General features: G+C 45.1%; 1 protein-coding gene across 1 annotated transcript in view; it reads right to left on the bottom strand.

Moving 5' to 3' along the window:
• Nucleotides 1-22,982, bottom strand: part of LOC120944351 — a 75,890-nt gene that overhangs the window by 32,995 nt on the left and 19,913 nt on the right. Inside the window, exon 6 of the mRNA XM_040358402.1 lies at nucleotides 5,866-6,210. Within this exon, the coding sequence (XP_040214336.1) occupies nucleotides 5,866-6,210 (345 nt within the window). The remainder of the gene's footprint in view (nucleotides 1-5,865; nucleotides 6,211-22,982) is intronic.

Raw genomic sequence — 22,982 nt, 5'->3', positions numbered from 1 at the left:
ATTACTCCAACTGACACCAACAATGGGGAACGATTCCTTCCACTGACACCAATGATAGGGCACTATTACTCCCACTAATACCAATGATGGGACGCTATTCCTCCCCTAATACTAAACATGGGGCACTATTCCTTACAGTAACGCTGGAACATTTTCTACTGCCACAGTCCGGCCCACCTAAGGTCTGAACGACAGTAATGCGGGCCTTTGTTTAGAAAGTTTGGAGACCCCTGTTCTAGAGGATGGCAGAGTGTCTGAGTAGGAACACTGCAATGTTCAGGCAATGAGAAAATTGATTAATCCGCATCTAAGGTCTGTCCTTTGTACAGGACGCCATGGCTGGGTCCTGGAAGGACGTTATATTTCCCCTCTGTTTGGACTGTGGTGCCTTTAAGGGAACGGAAAGGGTTAATGCACCTGTCCAAGGAAGGAGTTTAAAGCAGACAGGAAGTGCAGGTGAGAGTGAAGGAGTGTAGGAGAGTCTATGCATGGTGAATGGTGGACAAGGAAAGCTGTGGAAGCTATGAAAAGCTGTGAAAGGACTTGGCAGTGTGTTGCCTGAAAGCCTGCTACTGAAGGACTTACCTGCAAGGACTATTTAACTGCGATAGCAGTTCTGAGCTGTACAAGTCGGTGAGACTGTTATTTCTTTTGTTTTTGCTGCTGCTAAGCCATTTAAGTTTAATAAACCTTAGTTTTGATTTAAAAAGCCTGTGTCCTGCGATCAAGCTGGTCCCCCAAACATTACACTGGTGCTCGAATGCGGGCAGGACAGAATAACAGGCATAAGAAGAGAAAAAAAAAAACTTTTTTTTTTTTCTTTTTGCATTGGACTTTATATTGAACTGACATTTAAAGAGACAGTACATTGAATTTATGTCCTGGGTTAAAGCTGCACAAACATTGAAAGTTGAAGCAATGGAGGAGCTAATTAAACAGCTGACCTTGGCTAACATACAAGCGCAGACTCGCAATGAGGAAGCTAATCAGCGCTTAGCAGCCCAGCTGGAGGCACAACAAACTTACCACAAAGAGGCGCTGGCTCTGCAGCAAGAAAATACTCGCCTGTTGGCGGCCCAGCAAGCGACGCAGCAAGGGGTTATGCAGGCTCAGGTGACGGCTTTAAAGGAAGCAGTGCAGCAGCTGTCTCAGGTTCGGGAACAAGCGGCTGTTGCCCCTGGCAACCAGGTGACTGTGAGGGCAAGCCATTTTCTACAGAAATTATCCCTGAGCGATGATGTAGAGGCATTTCTTGCTACATTTGAGAGGACAGCGGAGAGAGAAGGATGGTCTCAGGACCAGTGGGCCGGCCTCATTGCTCCTTTTCTCACTGGAGATCCTCAAAAAGCCTACTTTGACCTGCCACCAGATGATGCTAAAGACTATCAAAAGTTAAAGGCAGAAATTCTGGCTCGTCTGGGGGTGACTACGGCCGTTCGGGCCCAACGTGTACACCAATGGAAATATCATCCAGATCGGCCACCCCGGTCTCAAATGCACGACCTAGTGCAACTAGTAAAAAAATGGCTGCAGCCTGAGGAGTTGTCTGGCCCCCAAATCGTGGAGCTGGTCGTGCTGGACCGATACCTGAGGTCCCTGCCAGATGACCTTCAACGGTGGGTCAGCCATGGAGACCCCAAAACAGCAAACCTCCTTGTTGAGATGGTGGAACGATATACAGTGGTGGAGGACCTGCTCGGACCTACCAAGCGCATAGGGCCCAGTCTGCCACGGCCTGTTCGACCAACTGCTGCCCTTCGAAAGGATGTTCCAAGGAGCCCTGGGACAAACACCCCGGAAGGCCAAGAGTCACTCCCGGTACCTCCTCAGCGTTCTGTTCCTGTTCGGAGAAGAGGGGATGTACAATGTTGGCGATGTCATTCCTGGGGTCATACCCGGACACACTGCCCACTGCAAGAGGAGCCCATGGAATGCGGGGTTCTTCGGAGGGGGTCTTTTTGTGCCCATAAAGTGTGCACCACACACCTCGACCTGGATGAGGAAAAGTTTGAGTGTGAAGTCCAAGTGAACCACCTCCCTGCCCGGGCTTTGTTGGACTCTGGAAGCATGGTAACCCTGGTTCATCCTAGAGTGATTGGGAAGATCGGTCCGGTAAGAAAAACTTTACGGGTGGTATGCATTCACGGGGACACTAGAGAGTACCCGCTCATCACGTTGTCTATCGCCTCAGCATGTGGCACTGTTACTCAAGAGGTGGGGGTGGTAAAGAACTTGGTGCATGATGTTATAATAGGACGAGACTGTCCATTGTTTACAAAACTGTGGGAACAAGGAGAACAGTTCAGAGACTGGGGAGAAACTAGCCCCCCTGTTCCTGCTGCTGAGAGGGATAACCCTGAACTGCCAAATGTTAATGTGGACCCAGATGAGGAAAATGCTAATGATTGGGTTAATGGTGATGAAAGTAGTGTTGATACTATTGAGAATGTCAAGATATGTGGTCCACAGACCTATCAAAACCCTAAGGGGGAGGAGCCTTCCCCACTTCGGGCAATGCTGGGGGAAGAGGATGAGGAAGTGGCCTCTACCCCTGCGCTGCCGGATTTGGGTGTTCCCCAGGGGGCATTTGGGACTGCTCAGATGCAGGACCCCACTTTGGCCCATGCACGGGAACAAGTTGTAGTAGTAAATGGGGTTCCCCAAGAGCCAGGTGCGAAGGAGAGGTGGCCACACTTTGCAATATATAATGAATTGCTGTATCGGGTTACCAAGGAGAGAGAAAATGTGGTAGAGCAATTGTTGGTACCCCAACAATATAGACGAAAGGTTCTGGACCTGGCCCATAACGATGTGTTAGGGGGACACCTGGGAGTTGAAAAAACGGAGGCACGGATCACCGACCGGTTTTACTGGCCAGGTCTGAAAGCAGAGGTAAAGAGATACTGTACCTCTTGTCCGACCTGTCAGTTGACCGCTCCGGTGACTCATTTTCGGAGCCCTTTGGTCCCACTGCCCATAATTGAGGTCCCATTCGAGAGGATAGCCATGGATATAGTGGGTCCCTTGGTAAAGTCAGCTCGAGGTCACTCCTACATATTGGTGATTCTTGACTATGCCACCCGATATCCTGAGGCGCTACCCCTGCGGAATACCTCCTCAAAGGCCATTGCCCGGGAATTATTCCAGATGTTTACACGGACTGGTTTCCCCAAGGAAATACTCACAGACCAGGGTACCCCGTTTATGTCAAGGGTTATGGCCGATGTGTGTAAGCTGTTCCGGATTAAACAGCTACGCACATCGGTCTACCATCCCCAAACGGACGGGTTGGTGGAACGCTTTAATAAGACCCTTAAATCTATGCTCAAGAAAGTGGTACAAAGGGATGGGAAAGATTGGGACTGCCTGTTACCAGCTCTCCTGTTTGCTATCCGGGAAGTGCCCCAGGCCTCCACGGGTTTTTCGCCCTTTGAGTTGGTATATGGGCGGAGACCTCGCGGACTTCTTGACGTGGTTAAAGAGGAGTGGGAAAGTGAACCTGTTCAGCATAAGAGTGTCCTGGAATATGTCTCCCAAATGCAGGAAAGGATCCAAACCGTGATGCCGCTAGTCAAAGAGCATTTGCAAAAAGCCCAGGAGGCTCAACGACGGGTCTATAACAGGGCTGCTAAAATAAGGCACTTCCAAGTGGGGGATCGAGTAGCGGTGCTAATTCCCACTGTGGAAAGTAAGTTCTTAGCCAGGTGGCAAGGGCCCTTTGAAGTTGTGGAAAAAGTGGGAGAGGTCAATTATAGAGTCCACCAGCCAGGCAAGAGGAAACCGTATCAGATATATCATGTCAACTTGTTAAAGCCCTGGACAGACAGGGAACCGGTGACCTCCCTGGCTAGTGCAAGGCTTGAGCCACAGGTTGGGGTGGAGAGTGTCCAAGTAGCAAATACCCTATCTAAATACCAAAGTCAGCAGGCAAAGGAGTTCTTGCAGAGAAATAAAGAGAAGTTTTCAGACTTGCCGGGGCTAACTAGTATCATAGAGCATGATATTATCACGGAACCTGGAGTCAAAGTTTTTGTCAGGCCCTACCGCATCCCAGAGGCTCAAAGGAAGGCCGTTTCAGAGGAAGTAAAGAAGATGCTGGACCTGGAGATCATTGAGGAATCGCAGAGTGAGTGGTCGAGCCCGATTGTGTTGGTACCAAAGCCCAACGGGACTCTGCGATTCTGCAATGATTTCCGGAAGCTTAATGAAGTTTCACGGTTTGATGCCTACCCCATGCCCCGGGTAGATGAACTTATTGAGAGACTAGGTCCAGCTAGGTATATCACAACATTAGACCTTACCAAGGGGTATTGGCAAATCCCATTAACTAAGGCTGCTAAAAAGAAAACTGCTTTTTCTACTCCAGAGGGGAGTTTTCAGTACAAAAGAATGCCTTTTGGACTGCAAACGGCTCCAGCCACGTTCCAGCGAGCAATGGATAGGATTTTACGACCTCATCGGGAGTATGCCTCAGTGTACTTGGACGACATAGTCATTTTTAGCAGAGACTGGGAGTCACACTTGCCCAAAGTCCAGGCAGTACTGGACTCTCTCTGGAAAGAGGGGTTTACAATAAACCCTGAAAAATGTGCTTTGGGAATGGAGGAGGTGAAATACCTGGGCTATATTGTGGGTAGAGGGGTGGTGAAACCTCAGGTCAGCAAGGTAGAGGCTATAAAGAGTTGGCCCCGCCCCCTCACAAAAAAGCAGGTACGTGCATTCCTGGGCATGGTGGGATACTACAGGAGGTTCGTACCCAACTTTGCCACATTGGCGGCTCCATTGACCGATCTGACTAAGGGCCGGAAATCGGTCATGGTGGAGTGGAATGCAGACGCTGAGAAGGCTTTTTTGGAGCTCAAGTCAGCACTGTGCCAACACCCTGTCTTGATAGCGCCCAATTTTTCTGAAGAGTTCATTGTCCAAACTGATGCTTCCGATGTAGGATTGGGAGCTGTATTATCACAGGTTGTTCATGGTGAGGAGCACCCAGTAGTCTTCCTCAGTAGGAAGTTGACACCAGCGGAGAAAAACTACGCTATTATTGAAAGAGAGTGTCTGGCCATTAAGTGGGCTCTGGAGTCCCTCAGATATTACCTCTTGGGGAGGAAATTTAGGTTAGTTTCTGATCATGCCCCTTTAACGTGGCTGAGGCAAGGTAAAGGGACTAATGCCAGGATTACCAGGTGGTTCCTGGCGCTCCAAGAGTTTAAGTTTATAGTGGAGCATAGGCCCGGGAGACTGCATCAAAATGCAGATGCCCTCTCCCGAGTCCATTGTTTTAGCTCCACTGTTGCCTCCACCTCCTTGGCGTTGGGGCACAGGGGGGGATATGTACAGGACGCCATGGCTGGGTCCTGGAAGGACGTTATATTTCCCCTCTGTTTGGACTGTGGTGCCTTTAAGGGAACGGAAAGGGTTAATGCACCTGTCCAAGGAAGGAGTTTAAAGCAGACAGGAAGTGCAGGTGAGAGTGAAGGAGTGTAGGAGAGTCTATGCATGGTGAATGGTGGACAAGGAAAGCTGTGGAAGCTATGAAAAGCTGTGAAAGGACTTGGCAGTGTGTTGCCTGAAAGCCTGCTACTGAAGGACTTACCTGCAAGGACTATTTAACTGCGATAGCAGTTCTGAGCTGTACAAGTCGGTGAGACTGTTATTTCTTTTGTTTTTGCTGCTGCTAAGCCATTTAAGTTTAATAAACCTTAGTTTTGATTTAAAAAGCCTGTGTCCTGCGATCAAGCTGGTCCCCCAAACATTACACCTTGTATTTCCAAATTCGATAAAGAAGGGTGGAAGCTGGGTCACAATTCGACTTTTGTCATAAAATGAAGCTACCATTTACCAAAGAGGAGCTTTTGTACTCACCCAGCACCTGTAATGTTCCAGTTGTCCTCTCTATTGGTTCCTTTAGACTGGGATGGCTCACTCTGCAGGTGACCTCTGATCCCACATCCTCTAGTAATGGGGTGAACTTCAGAAGTGCTGTATGGGTGAAGGTTTTATCTGGTTGGAGCTTAGATCGGCTGTCAGGAATGTTGTATCGCTCACTGTTATTTAGAGGAAATCCACTCTTTCCCTTTTCTTTCATTAACCAATCCACTGTCAGGACATCAGGGTAAAAGTGTGATATCGTGCATTGCAGTTGTGTTTGTTTATTGACATACAATGTTGGTATTTGTATCATCTCAACTTCTGGCAGGGCAAGAAAATCTAAAAGAGATAATATCATAAAATTATTTTTTCCTATGCAATAACTTTTTTTTATTTTTTTAATCAGAAGCTTTCTATCAAGTTCCAAAAATACAAAATAAAAACAAATTGCAGAAGGATAAGTAACAGATACATATGCAAGTGTTTGAGATATATAAACATGGGAAACTATCAGAGCAAATGTGCATAGGAAATGTACTCATGCAGGCCAAATCAATAGGTTCATTTTTGTTTACAAACTTTTTATTAGGTACATAATAATGATACAAGTTATTATATCATATAACAAGAGAAATACAGTGTATGGGGATCATTAGTATTAAGATTTAACCACTTTCCGACGGCCGTACGACTTTGTACGGCCGCAGGGTGGCTCTTAATCTCTGGGAGGCCGTCTTTTTACGGCCTCCACTCCTCCTGGCCACTGGCGCACCCGCCGCATCACTGAGATGCCGATGCGAGTGCCTGGCGGCCGCGATGTCGGATACCCCCCCCCCCCCTCCGGTGCCACAATTGGCACCTTTCAGGGGGAGGGGGGTGCAGATACCTGTCTATTTGCACCCACTTCCGGCATAGACTCTGCAGGGTAGTGCGCCAGTTCCCGTCTCCAATTCCTCGTTGTGTTCTGGGAAACACAGCTCCCAGAACACCGCAGGGAACAGTGAGGACGGCGCAGATCGACTCGCACATGCGCAGTAGGGAACCGGGCAGTGAAGCCGCAATGCTTCCCTTCCTGGTTCCCTCACCGATGATGGTGGTGGGGGCCAGCCGAGAGACGAGCGATTGCTCGTCTTCTGCTACCGCCGTCACTGGACTCCAGGACAGGTAAAGTGTCCATTTATTAAAAGTCAGCAGCTGCAGTATTTGTAGCTGCTGGCTTTTAATTCTTTTTTTTACGGTGGAGCTCCGCTTTAAGATAAAAATACAATGGAAAAACAGAGTATTGCTTTTGATTTATGCATGTATGAAGAGGCATGAAAGATTTTTTCAATGAGGTAAATATTATTAATTCTATCAATCAGTTGGGTTATAGGTAACGATATAGATTTCCAATGGTAAGCGACAAGCCAAAGAATGGAGACACAGATTGTGTGAACTAGTCTTAAATGATGGGTGGTTAATCCTGGTATTGGGGTGAGTACTAGTCAATTGGGAAGGGTAAAGCCCTGTACACACGATCAGTCCATCCGATAAGAACGGTCTGAAGGACCGTTGTCATAGGTTAACCGATGAAGCTGACTGATGGTCCGTCGCGCCTACACACCATTGGTTAAATAACCGATCGTGTCAGAACGCGGTGACGTAAAACACAACACGTGCTGAAAAAAATTAAGTTCAATGCTTCCAAGCATGCGTCGACTTGATTCTGAGCATGCGTGGATTTTTAACCGATGCTTGTGCCTAACGATAGTTTTTTCCCATCGGTTAGGAATCCATCGGTTAAATTTAAAGCAAGTTGGCTTTTTTTTAACCGAAGGTTAAATAACCTATGGGGCCTACACACGATCGGTTTGGACCGTTATCCTCTGGTTAACCGATCGTGTGTATGAGGCCTAAGTCTAATATTATTATCAGAAATTTTGGATGAAAATTTTTGCTTCCATATCTGAGATACCTTTCCACAGGCCCCCCCCCCCCAAAAAATGGGGAAAATTAACCGATAGAAGTGCAACTGGATGGACTTGTGTCTTTTTTCAACCTGACTAACTATGTAACTATGTAACTATGTAACTTCTGAAGCAGGTTGGAGGAACTAAAGGGAAAATAGAGTGGAGTTTAGCCGGTGTATAATACCATTTTGTGAAAACTTTTATTGCAGTTTCTGTAATTGTAATTGATCTAGTGCATTTGAGAAGGTTATTGTTGCAGTCTGACCATTTTTCAGAGGGAAGTGAGATATCACATTCTTTCTCTCATTTAAGTGTATAAGGTAGTTTATCTTGATTATCTATATTAATCAGGTTTGAGTATATCTCAGAGATTAAACCTGCACCTCTTGGAGATCTAAAACATAGGTTTTCATAAAATGTGGGTGATTCAATATCTGATATTGGGAAATAAGTGTTGTAAAAGTCTCTAATTTGGGAGGAATCTTCTAAGTTCCATATTGGGGTGTTATTATATACTTGAGGTCCAGAGGACGTCATATGACGTCCTGGGCTTTGTGGGGCTATATCTGAATGATGGGTACAGCTACAGGCATCATTCAAATATCAAAAAGAAAAAGTGCAGCGCTGAGTATTCAGTGAAATGAATCAAAAAATATGGTAAATAATCAAAATTCAGTGAAAAATCAAAGAAATTTAAAAAAGAAAAAAGAGGGGGACACACCCCCAAGTAATGTGACAGGTAAATAACCTGAAAGACAGCTAGAAAGTGAGATCTAGCTGGATAATGTGTAATATAAACACACCGTGATAGGTGAGAGGACACAAAAATAAATGATAATGAGAACCTCAAATGAAGTCCATATAATTTATACGTGTAACTCCAAAATGTAAATGTGATAGTCCAAGGTCAAAATGGCCTATACAGTCCAAAGAAATATATATATGCAATGTATTTCCTTTATTGGAGTTGGTCAAAAGTTCTTTGTGGAAAAGACCAGATGACTGTAGAGGAATGGAAGATGTTGTGATCTTCTCAGGTATGGAACTCAGATGTTCTTAATAAGCAGTTGGAACCTCGTCAGCAATCCACAATGGTATCCAAATAAACAAGTATAAAGATGGGTACTCTTACCGGAAAGTGTGGACATACACGTCAGCGACGGTATGTCAAACACGCATGTACGAGCTCCTAGGCAGCCGTGATGTCAATGGGGAAGCTGTTTGATGTGCCAGCCTTTAATCCGCCAGGACGGGTCCAATCCAATGAGAGGAGACAGCTCGTGCAGGTGTGGTTCTCAGATGAAAGAGTGTAGTATGCAGGCCAAACGTAGAAACCATGTAAGGGAAAACGTACTCACATAGTGCGGTTAATCCCAAAACAAGCCTTTATTAGGCATAGAAAATAAAAGCCAAAATAAACAAAAAACTGGATAAAAATATATAAAATAGATAAAAAAGTACAAGCCCAGTGAAAGACGAGTACAAGTGATCACAAGTAAAATATGGCGTAATGAGCAAGTAGCGTATGAGCTATGTACCCGACATGTTTCGAGCGGCAGAGCTCTTCAACTGGGGCATAACCCATACAAGTGCCCAACGCCATCTATTTATAACATAAGAATAAGCAATGATGACAGCGTGCCTGCAAACAGCTGAGGGAAGCCAGAGGAATTAACCAATCACAATCACTGACTTCAGGTGCCGCCCACTACTGTCAGCAAAGGACGTAGGATAAGCAATGATGACAGCGTGCCTGCAAACAGCTGAGAGAAGCCAGGGGAATTAGCCAATCACAATCACTGCCTTCAGGTGTCGCCCACTACTGTCAGCAAAGGACGTAGGATAAGCAATGATGACAGCATGCCTGCAAACAGCTGAGAGAAGCCAGGGGGATTAACCAATCACAATCACTGACTTCAGGTGCCGCCCACTACTGTCAGCAAAGGACGTAGTAAGTGAACAGCCACCTGTTAACTGTGGACCATCCGAGTGTCCATTGGTCCCCAGAGCGTGTCCAGGCGGGGCATAAGCAACGTCATAGCCGTCCTCAATGCTGCAGCCGGTGCGTCGATCTACGGCACCTACAACTGCTGCCAATCTGGGGGCGGGGGGCGGTCAGGCTCTTGACATGTGCGCAAGCGCAGCCACGGTGGACACGAAGGTCCCTACGGCAACCGCAGGGATGCTGACGTGTGATGTACGTGGCGCGCGTGCGTCCCACCCTGGAACGCAAAAGGGCCAATCACAGGGAAGAGTCAATGTATTATGAAACCAGGTCAGCGTCGTGATGTCATCACGCTGCGCCCTCACAATGCGTTCCAAGTATTCCAATGACTCGCACATACGAATCAGTGAGGAATATGGACACTGACCTGGAATACAAGGGGAGTGACATTTAGGAATACCCAATGGTGGTGTAGGCAGTGTATACAAGGCTGTGTGGCATCATTGCTATTGTAAACAAAAAATATACATTAATACATATACAATCAATAAACAAAGTACCTGAAAAATAATAATGAATATGCCTGTATATAAAAATAACAATGCTATATTTTGAATACATGTGAGAAATGGAGAAAATGGCCATAATGATATGCTTATAAGAATGCCTAACAAAAATCCCAAATTAAGGAAAGCACAATAAGAGAAGGACATAAACGTCATACAATCACTAGGATTTGTTAATAAAGGCGTTAATATCCCACTCTATATTGAGTCCATGAGGGAAAAAACAGCGAAGCTGGTATATCCAGAACATCTCAAGTTGGGACACGCCTCTGATCTTGGACTCACCCCTCCAATGGGGGGTAAATTTGCCAATGATCTGGAAACTTGTCCCCTCTGGATTTTTATGATGATGTTCCAGGTAGTGTTTGGGCACACTGTGATTAGTTTTACCCAATCTAATCCGAGCTATGTGTTCATTTACCCTGATTGAGAACGTACGTATGGTCCTGCCAACGTATTGTTTTTTGCACGGACAAGTAAGCAAATAGACAACATAACGGGTGTCACAGGTTACAAAATCCCTCACATGGTAAATACTGGATGTCACTGTAGATGTAAAACTGGTAATCTTTCTGTTGGTAAGCGCGTTTAAAAGACAGACATTGCATCTCCTGCATGCATGGAATCCCTTCATCTCAGGAAAGAAAGACGGTTTGGTAGGAGGGTCTGATACGTTAGGGGCAAGCTTATTCCTGAGTGCCATGGCCCCCCTAAATACAACTCCAGGTCTATCAGGGAGTACCGGACCCAAAAGGGAGTCGCTTTTCAAAACGTTCCAATGCTGATTGAGTATGCTTTTGATACGTTTATGCTGGACAGAATACTGAGTAGTAAATGCCCATTTAAATTTTGTATCAGGGGGACGTTTTGGCTTCTCTACAGTAAGGGAATCTCTATCGATCTTGCGAACACGCTCAATATCCTCATCCACTTTCCCCGGTGAGTACCCCTTCTCAACAAATTTGGCCTTGAGGGATTCCGCTTGTATGACAAAATCAGAGGCGTTTGTACAATTCCTTCTAATGCGGAGCAACTGGCTGAAAGGTATAGATTTCAGCCAAGAACTGTAATGACAGCTGTCCGTGGGAATGTACCCGTTTCTGTCTGTTGGCTTAAAAAATGTTCTAGTAACCAACTGATTATTGTCCACTGAAATCTCAAGGTCAAGAAAATGTATAAGGGTGTGGCTAAGATCATAAGTGAGGATAATGCCCATCTCGTTGTCATTTAGAGTGACCATAAAGTCATGGAGAGATTCTTCATCACCATGCCACAGGAGGAGGATGTCGTCTATGTACCTGGCCCACAGCAAGATCTCTGGACGATGGAGGGCATAGACGACATCCTCCTCCCAATGGGCCATGTAAAGGTTCGCCAGGCTGGGGGCAAACTTGGCCCCCATCGCGACACCCTTTGTTTGAAGAAAGAAACGTTGGTCGTACCAAAAATAATTGCCCTGTGTGGCAAATTTGAGCAAGTCCATGATGAATCTCTGTTGTGCAATGGGGAGTGTGCCGTCCCTGGAAAGGGACAGTTCTACAGATTTGAACCCCAATTTGTGTGGTATGCACGTATACAGAGATGTAACATCGGCAGTTACCAAAAGACATCCCTCAGGAAGATCCACTGCTTGTAATTTGCGTATCGTGTCTCCTGTGTCTTTTAAAAAAGACGGAACAGCCCGCACCAGGGGTTGTAGGAAGAAATCGATGTACCTCCCAATACGAGAGGTCACCGAGTCTATCCCGCTAACGATGGGTCTGCCCGGGGGATTGGTGACACTTTTATGGATCTTAGGGAGGAAGTACATGACTGGAATGCGAGGGACGGTAGGTATAAGGTAATCTTTTTCTTTTTTATCCAGAATTCCATCAGAAAAACCCCTATTGATCAAACCCAAAAGAGACTTCTTTAGCGTCTTTGTTGGATCAGACGTCAATGGGGCATAGGTGCTTGTGTCATCAAGGATGCGGCACATTTCTAAATGATAATCCGCCTTATCCATGATGACCAAACCACCTCCCTTATCGGCTGGCCGAATTATTAGGTCTTTTCTCTCACACAAAGATTTAAGACCCAATTTGATGTCGGGATGGTCATAGGTACGTTTTTTGGGTATGGCTTCAAGGTCTTTGAGTACCAAGTCTCGAAAGACCTTAATGGATGATGCTGTGGTAGTAGGAGGATTGAACAATGATGGATTGGACATCCCTGAATGGATTACATCTCCTAAGGAGGCATAAGAAGTTTTGGACTGATAGGGGTTAGACAAAAAATATCTCTGAATATTTAATTTTCGGGTAAACTTATGAATATCGACAAAAGTGTCGAATTTGTTCAATTGTTTCGATGGAACGAATTTTAAACCCTTGTCTAAGGTGGTAATCTCAGCCTTGGAAAATTCAACCTTGCTCAGATTGAAAATGCCACTACCTTTTACAGTCTGCCTCTTTTTCCTTGCCCTCCTCCCCCCTCGGGTGCCCCGTTTTGTTCTATGCCCCTTTTGGAACCCGTGCGAGCCCTGGGAAAATCCCCTTCATGGGGGGGCTCATGATGTGAGCGATTATAAGAATAAGGAGACCTATTGTAAGAATCCTGATCACCCTCCGTATAGGGATAGTAACCCCTAGTGTCCCTCAATGGAAGGAACCTATTGTGGGTATGTACCGGGGTATGATCTCCACGAGGTCGATCATAGTGACCACCTCCTCGACTGTCATAGAATTCATGAGGAGATCTATCTCTACCATGGGAGTAGTGGGGTGATCTATCCCTGGTGTGTGAATCCCGGGGGGATCTATCCCGACTATGGTAATAGGCAGTACTATGGTCATTGGAAACCTGGTGGTTACCCCTTCCTTTACCTCGTCCACCCCTCCCCCTGGGTTGCCCCTTGATGTGATTATTGGGGATGGGGAATTTACTTGGAGGGTCTGTTGTTTTCATTGAAGGAACTTGGGGGGTGGTCGCGGGAACCAAAATTCTCGAGACATTGGCCAAGGGAGCCGTGGTATCCATCTGTGTGGGAATTACCTCACCGGATGGTATAAGTGACTCTTTTTTTTGCCATTTATAAACCAGACCAGCTTGATAGTCATTAGTGTCTCGGATATATTTTTTTTGTTTTTTAAAACGTTGGTCTCTTTCTTCCTTTTCCAGTATACCCTGGAGATTAGAGGAAAGGGAGATGTATTCTGGAGATGTTTTATGTGGAAGAAGTTGTTCTCGAAGGGTTTTAATCTCTGAGTCAATGGCCTTTAATTTAGACTTTTTTCTCCCTGTAAGGAATTCGAGAAGATTTAAGCCTGCTTCGTTAAAGTAACGAGACCAAGCCTGTAAATCATCATCACCTTGTTGTGGGTGAATATCCCACCTTAATCCTCTCGGGACCAATTTTTCCTTCTGGTATTGTTCCAGAAAGGCTATGTCCCATTGTAGATGGATTTCTGTGGTCATGAGATTTTTCAATCTCATGAAAACACCACTGATTTCCACGCTGGTACCAGTGACCGTGAAAATACCTTCAGTGTTTAAAGAGCGAGAGGACCTATAATCAAATACATCCATAATTGATGATGTGTAGTAAATGATAAAGGACTGTTTAGTGAGCTGCAACAATGGTGTCACGTGGAAAAAGATAAAATGAGGAAAAAAAGTTGCGCTAACTGTAAATATTGTAAACCAGTAGCAGCTAGCACCAACAAAAGACAATATTGTGTACAAAGAATAAAAAAGAAAAAGTGCAGCGCTGAGTATTCAGTGAAATGAATCAAAAAATATGGTAAATAATCAAAATTCAGTGAAAAATCAAAGAAATTTAAAAAAGAAAAAAGAGGGGGACACACCCCCAAGTAATGTGACAGGTAAATAACCTGAAAGACAGCTAGAAAGTGAGATCTAGCTGGATAATGTGTAATATAAACACACCGTGATAGGTGAGAGGACACAAAAATAAATGATAATGAGAACCTCAAATGAAGTCCATATAATTTATACGTGTAACTCCAAAATGTAAATGTGATAGTCCAAGGTCAAAATGGCCTATACAGTCCAAAGAAATATATATATGCAATGTATTTCCTTTATTGGAGTTGGTCAAAAGTTCTTTGTGGAAAAGACCAGATGACTGTAGAGGAATGGAAGATGTTGTGATCTTCTCAGGTATGGAACTCAGATGTTCTTAATAAGCAGTTGGAACCTCGTCAGCAATCCACAATGGTATCCAAATAAACAAGTATAAAGATGGGTACTCTTACCGGAAAGTGTGGACATACACGTCAGCGACGGTATGTCAAACACGCATGTACGAGCTCCTAGGCAGCCGTGATGTCAATGGGGAAGCTGTTTGATGTGCCAGCCTTTAATCCGCCAGGACGGGTCCAATCCAATGAGAGGAGACAGCTCGTGCAGGTGTGGTTCTCAGATGAAAGAGTGTAGTATGCAGGCCAAACGTAGAAACCATGTAAGGGAAAACGTACTCACATAGTGCGGTTAATCCCAAAACAAGCCTTTATTAGGCATAGAAAATAAAAGCCAAAATAAACAAAAAACTGGATAAAAATATATAAAATAGATAAAAAAGTACAAGCCCAGTGAAAGACGAGTACAAGTGATCACAAGTAAAATATGGCGTAATGAGCAAGTAGCGTATGAGCTATGTACCCGACATGTTTCGAGCGGCAGAGCTCTTCAACTGGGGCATAACCCATACAAGTGCCCAACGCCATCTATTTATAACATAAGAATAAGCAATGATGACAGCGTGCCTGCAAACAGCTGAGGGAAGCCAGAGGAATTAACCAATCACAATCACTGACTTCAGGTGCCGCCCACTACTGTCAGCAAAGGACGTAGGATAAGCAATGATGACAGCGTGCCTGCAAACAGCTGAGAGAAGCCAGGGGAATTAGCCAATCACAATCACTGCCTTCAGGTGTCGCCCACTACTGTCAGCAAAGGACGTAGGATAAGCAATGATGACAGCATGCCTGCAAACAGCTGAGAGAAGCCAGGGGGATTAACCAATCACAATCACTGACTTCAGGTGCCGCCCACTACTGTCAGCAAAGGACGTAGTAAGTGAACAGCCACCTGTTAACTGTGGACCATCCGAGTGTCCATTGGTCCCCAGAGCGTGTCCAGGCGGGGCATAAGCAACGTCATAGCCGTCCTCAATGCTGCAGCCGGTGCGTCGATCTACGGCACCTACAACTGCTGCCAATCTGGGGGCGGGGGGCGGTCAGGCTCTTGACATGTGCGCAAGCGCAGCCACGGTGGACACGAAGGTCCCTACGGCAACCGCAGGGATGCTGACGTGTGATGTACGTGGCGCGCGTGCGTCCCACCCTGGAACGCAAAAGGGCCAATCACAGGGAAGAGTCAATGTATTATGAAACCAGGTCAGCGTCGTGATGTCATCACGCTGCGCCCTCACAATGCGTTCCAAGTATTCCAATGACTCGCACATACGAATCAGTGAGGAATATGGACACTGACCTGGAATACAAGGGGAGTGACATTTAGGAATACCCAATGGTGGTGTAGGCAGTGTATACAAGGCTGTGTGGCATCATTGCTATTGTAAACAAAAAATATACATTAATACATATACAATCAATAAACAAAGTACCTGAAAAATAATAATGAATATGCCTGTATATAAAAATAACAATGCTATATTTTGAATACATGTGAGAAATGGAGAAAATGGCCATAATGATATGCTTATAAGAATGCCTAACAAAAATCCCAAATTAAGGAAAGCACAATAAGAGAAGGACATAAACGTCATACAATCACTAGGATTTGTTAATAAAGGCGTTAATATCCCACTCTATATTGAGTCCATGAGGGAAAAAACAGCGAAGCTGGTATATCCAGAACATCTCAAGTTGGGACACGCCTCTGATCTTGGACTCACCCCTCCAATGGGGGGTAAATTTGCCAATGATCTGGAAACTTGTCCCCTCTGGATTTTTATGATGATGTTCCAGGTAGTGTTTGGGCACACTGTGATTAGTTTTACCCAATCTAATCCGAGCTATGTGTTCATTTACCCTGATTGAGAACGTACGTATGGTCCTGCCAACGTATTGTTTTTTGCACGGACAAGTAAGCAAATAGACAACATAACGGGTGTCACAGGTTACAAAATCCCTCACATGGTAAATACTGGATGTCACTGTAGATGTAAAACTGGTAATCTTTCTGTTGGTAAGCGCGTTTAAAAGACAGACATTGCATCTCCTGCATGCATGGAATCCCTTCATCTCAGGAAAGAAAGACGGTTTGGTAGGAGGGTCTGATACGTTAGGGGCAAGCTTATTCCTGAGTGCCATGGCCCCCCTAAATACAACTCCAGGTCTATCAGGGAGTACCGGACCCAAAAGGGAGTCGCTTTTCAAAACGTTCCAATGCTGATTGAGTATGCTTTTGATACGTTTATGCTGGACAGAATACTGAGTAGTAAATGCCCATTAAAATTTTGTATCAGGGGGACGTTTTGGCTTCTCTACAGTAAGGGAATCTCTATCGATCTTGCGAACACGCTCAATATCCTCATCCACTTTCCCCGGTGAGTACCCCTTCTCAACAAATTTGGCCTTGAGGGATTCCGCTTGTATGACAAAATCAGAGGCGTTTGTACAATTCCTTCTAATGCGGAGCAACTGGCTGAAAGGTATAGATTTCAGCCAAGAACTGTAATGACAGCTGTCCGTGGGAATGTACCCGTTTCTGTCTGTTGGCTTAAAAAATGTTCTAGTAACCAACTGATTATTGTCCACTGAAATCTCAAGGTCAAGAAAATGTATAAGGGTGTGGCTAAGATCATAAGTGAGGATAATGCCCATCTCGTTGTCATTTAGAGTGACCATAAAGTCATGGAGAGATTCTTCATCACCATGCCACAGGAGGAGGATGTCGTCTATGTACCTGGCCCACAGCAAGATCTCTGGACGATGGAGGGCATAGACGACATCCTCCTCCCAATGGGCCATGTAAAGGTTCGCCAGGCTGGGGGCAAACTTGGCCCCCATCGCGACACCCTTTGTTTGAAGAAAGAAACGTTGGTCGTACCAAAAATAATTGCCCTGTGTGGCAAATTTGAGCAAGTCCATGATGAATCTCTGTTGTGCAATGGGGAGTGTGCCGTCCCTGGAAAGGGACAGTTCTACAGATTTGAACCCCAATTTGTGTGGTATGCACGTATACAGAGATGTAACATCGGCAGTTACCAAAAGACATCCCTCAGGAAGATCCACTGCTTGTAATTTGCGTATCGTGTCTCCTGTGTCTTTTAAAAAAGACGGAACAGCCCGCACCAGGGGTTGTAGGAAGAAATCGATGTACCTCCCAATACGAGAGGTCACCGAGTCTATCCCGCTAACGATGGGTCTGCCCGGGGGATTGGTGACACTTTTATGGATCTTAGGGAGGAAGTACATGACTGGAATGCGAGGGACGGTAGGTATAAGGTAATCTTTTTCTTTTTTATCCAGAATTCCATCAGAAAAACCCCTATTGATCAAACCCAAAAGAGACTTCTTTAGCGTCTTTGTTGGATCAGACGTCAATGGGGCATAGGTGCTTGTGTCATCAAGGATGCGGCACATTTCTAAATGATAATCCGCCTTATCCATGATGACCAAACCACCTCCCTTATCGGCTGGCCGAATTATTAGGTCTTTTCTCTCACACAAAGATTTAAGACCCAATTTGATGTCGGGATGGTCATAGGTACGTTTTTTGGGTATGGCTTCAAGGTCTTTGAGTACCAAGTCTCGAAAGACCTTAATGGATGATGCTGTGGTAGTAGGAGGATTGAACAATGATGGATTGGACATCCCTGAATGGATTACATCTCCTAAGGAGGCATAAGAAGTTTTGGACTGATAGGGGTTAGACAAAAAATATCTCTGAATATTTAATTTTCGGGTAAACTTATGAATATCGACAAAAGTGTCGAATTTGTTCAATTGTTTCGATGGAACGAATTTTAAACCCTTGTCTAAGGTGGTAATCTCAGCCTTGGAAAATTCAACCTTGCTCAGATTGAAAATGCCACTACCTTTTACAGTCTGCCTCTTTTTCCTTGCCCTCCTCCCCCCTCGGGTGCCCCGTTTTGTTCTATGCCCCTTTTGGAACCCGTGCGAGCCCTGGGAAAATCCCCTTCATGGGGGGGCTCATGATGTGAGCGATTATAAGAATAAGGAGACCTATTGTAAGAATCCTGATCACCCTCCGTATAGGGATAGTAACCCCTAGTGTCCCTCAATGGAAGGAACCTATTGTGGGTATGTACCGGGGTATGATCTCCACGAGGTCGATCATAGTGACCACCTCCTCGACTGTCATAGAATTCATGAGGAGATCTATCTCTACCATGGGAGTAGTGGGGTGATCTATCCCTGGTGTGTGAATCCCGGGGGGATCTATCCCGACTATGGTAATAGGCAGTACTATGGTCATTGGAAACCTGGTGGTTACCCCTTCCTTTACCTCGTCCACCCCTCCCCCTGGGTTGCCCCTTGATGTGATTATTGGGGATGGGGAATTTACTTGGAGGGTCTGTTGTTTTCATTGAAGGAACTTGGGGGGTGGTCGCGGGAACCAAAATTCTCGAGACATTGGCCAAGGGAGCCGTGGTATCCATCTGTGTGGGAATTACCTCACCGGATGGTATAAGTGACTCTTTTTTGCCATTTATAAACCAGACCAGCTTGATAGTCATTAGTGTCTCGGATATATTTTTTTTGTTTTTTAACGTCCCTCGCATTCCAGTCATGTACTTCCTCCCTAAGATCCATAAAAGTGTCACCAATCCCCCGGGCAGACCCATCGTTAGCGGGATAGACTCGGTGACCTCTCGCATTGGGAGGTACATCGATTTCTTCCTACAACCCCTGGTGCGGGCTGTTCCGTCTTTTTTAAAAGACACAGGAGACACGATACGCAAATTACAAGCAGTGGATCTTCCTGAGGGATGTCTTTTGGTAACTGCCGATGTTACATCTCTGTATACGTGCATACCACACAAATTGGGGTTCAAATCTGTAGAACTGTCCCTTTCCAGGGACGGCACACTCCCCATTGCACAACAGAGATTCATCATGGACTTGCTCAAATTTGCCACACAGGGCAATTATTTTTGGTACGACCAACGTTTCTTTCTTCAAACAAAGGGTGTCGCGATGGGGGCCAAGTTTGCCCCCAGCCTGGCGAACCTTTACATGGCCCATTGGGAGGAGGATGTCGTCTATGCCCTCCATCGTCCAGAGATCTTGCTGTGGGCCAGGTACATAGACGACATCCTCCTCCTGTGGCATGGTGATGAAGAATCTCTCCATGACTTTATGGTCACTCTAAATGACAACGAGATGGGCATTATCCTCACTTATGATCTTAGCCACACCCTTATACATTTTCTTGACCTTGAGATTTCAGTGGACAATAATCAGTTGGTTACTAGAACATTTTTTAAGCCAACAGACAGAAACGGGTACATTCCCACGGACAGCTGTCATTACAGTTCTTGGCTGAAATCTATACCTTTCAGCCAGTTGCTCCGCATTAGAAGGAATTGTACAAACGCCTCTGATTTTGTCATACAAGCGGAATCCCTCAAGGCCAAATTTGTTGAGAAGGGGTACTCACCGGGGAAAGTGGATGAGGATATTGAGCGTGTTCGCAAGATCGATAGAGATTCCCTTACTGTAGAGAAGCCAAAACGTCCCCCTGATACAAAATTTAAATGGGCATTTACTACTCAGTATTCTGTCCAGCATAAACGTATCAAAAGCATACTCAATCAGCATTGGAACGTTTTGAAAAGCGACTCCCTTTTGGGTCCGGTACTCCCTGATAGACCTGGAGTTGTATTTAGGGGGGCCATGGCACTCAGGAATAAGCTTGCCCCTAACGTATCAGACCCTCCTACCAAACCGTCTTTCTTTCCTGAGATGAAGGGATTCCATGCATGCAGGAGATGCAATGTCTGTCTTTTAAACGCGCTTACCAACAGAAAGATTACCAGTTTTACATCTACAGTGACATCCAGTATTTACCATGTGAGGGATTTTGTAACCTGTGACACCCGTTATGTTGTCTATTTGCTTACTTGTCCGTGCAAAAAACAATACGTTGGCAGGACCATACGTACGTTCTCAATCAGGGTAAATGAACACATAGCTCGGATTAGATTGGGTAAAACTAATCACAGTGTGCCCAAACACTACCTGGAACATCATCATAAAAATCCAGAGGGGACAAGTTTCCAGATCATTGGCAAATTTACCCCCCATTGGAGGGGTGAGTCCAAGATCAGAGGCGTGTCCCAACTTGAGATGTTCTGGATATACCAGCTTCGCTGTTTTTTCCCTCATGGACTCAATATAGAGTGGGATATTAACGCCTTTATTAACAAATCCTAGTGATTGTATGACGTTTATGTCCTTCTCTTATTGTGCTTTCCTTAATTTGGGATTTTTGTTAGGCATTCTTATAAGCATATCATTATGGCCATTTTCTCCATTTCTCACATGTATTCAAAATATAGCATTGTTATTTTTATATACAGGCATATTCATTATTATTTTTCAGGTACTTTGTTTATTGATTGTATATGTATTAATGTATATTTTTTGTTTACAATAGCAATGATGCCACACAGCCTTGTATACACTGCCTACACCACCATTGGGTATTCCTAAATGTCACTCCCCTTGTATTCCAGGTCAGTGTCCATATTCCTCACTGATTCGTATGTGCGAGTCATTGGAATACTTGGAACGCATTGTGAGGGCGCAGCGTGATGACATCACGACGCTGACCTGGTTTCATAATACATTGACTCTTCCCTGTGATTGGCCCTTTTGCGTTCCAGGGTGGGACGCACGCGCGCCACGTACATCACACGTCAGCATCCCTGCGGTTGCCGTAGGGACCTTCGTGTCCACCGTGGCTGCGCTTGCGCACATGTCAAGAGCCTGACCGCCCCCCGCCCCCAGATTGGCAGCAGTTGTAGGTGCCGTAGATCGACGCACCGGCTGCAGCATTGAGGACGGCTATGACGTTGCTTATGCCCCGCCTGGACACGCTCTGGGGACCAATGGACACTCGGATGGTCCACAGTTAACAGGTGGCTGTTCACTTACTACGTCCTTTGCTGACAGTAGTGGGCGGCACCTGAAGTCAGTGATTGTGATTGGTTAATCCCCCTGGCTTCTCTCAGCTGTTTGCAGGCATGCTGTCATCATTGCTTATCCTACGTCCTTTGCTGACAGTAGTGGGCGACACCTGAAGGCAGTGATTGTGATTGGCTAATTCCCCTGGCTTCTCTCAGCTGTTTGCAGGCACGCTGTCATCATTGCTTATCCTACGTCCTTTGCTGACAGTAGTGGGCGGCACCTGAAGTCAGTGATTGTGATTGGTTAATTCCTCTGGCTTCCCTCAGCTGTTTGCAGGCACGCTGTCATCATTGCTTATTCTTATGTTATAAATAGATGGCGTTGGGCACTTGTATGGGTTATGCCCCAGTTGAAGAGCTCTGCCGCTCGAAACATGTCGGGTACATAGCTCATACGCTACTTGCTCATTACGCCATATTTTACTTGTGATCACTTGTACTCGTCTTTCACTGGGCTTGTACTTTTTTATCTATTTTATATATTTTTATCCAGTTTTTTGTTTATTTTGGCTTTTATTTTCTATGCCTAATAAAGGCTTGTTTTGGGATTAACCGCACTATGTGAGTACGTTTTCCCTTACATGGTTTCTACGTTTGGCCTGCATACTACACTCTTTCATCTGAGAACCACACCTGCACGAGCTGTCTCCTCTCATTGGATTGGACCCGTCCTGGCGGATTAAAGGCTGGCACATCAAACAGCTTCCCCATTGACATCACGGCTGCCTAGGAGCTCGTACATGCGTGTTTGACATACCGTCGCTGACGTGTATGTCCACACTTTCCGGTAAGAGTACCCATCTTTATACTTGTTTATTTGGATACCATTGTGGATTGCTGACGAGGTTCCAACTGCTTATTAAGAACATCTGAGTTCCATACCTGAGAAGATCACAACATCTTCCATTCCTCTACAGTCATCTGGTCTTTTCCACAAAGAACTTTTGACCAACTCCAATAAAGGAAATACATTGCATATATATATTTCTTTGGACTGTATAGGCCATTTTGACCTTGGACTATCACATTTACATTTTGGAGTTACACGTATAAATTATATGGACTTCATTTGAGGTTCTCATTATCATTTATTTTTGTGTCCTCTCACCTATCACGGTGTGTTTATATTACACATTATCCAGCTAGATCTCACTTTCTAGCTGTCTTTCAGGTTATTTACCTGTCACATTACTTGGGGGTGTGTCCCCCTCTTTTTTCTTTTTAAATTTCTTTGATTTTTCACTGAATTTTGATTATTTACCATATTTTTTGATTCATTTCACTGAATACTCAGCGCTGCACTTTTTCTTTTTTATTCTTTGTACACAATATTGTCTTTTGTTGGTGCTAGCTGCTACTGGTTTACAATATTTACAGTTAGCGCAACTTTTTTTCCTCATTTTATCTTTTTCCACGTGACACCATTGTTGCAGCTCACTAAACAGTCCTTTATCATTTACTACACA

The sequence above is a fragment of the Rana temporaria genome, chromosome 6 (assembly GCF_905171775.1).
Source record: "Rana temporaria chromosome 6, aRanTem1.1, whole genome shotgun sequence".
In the NCBI taxonomy this organism is placed as follows: Eukaryota; Metazoa; Chordata; class Amphibia; order Anura; family Ranidae; genus Rana; species Rana temporaria.
Note: the sequence above shows the minus strand (reverse complement) of the source record. Positions and strands in the feature narration are given on the sequence as shown.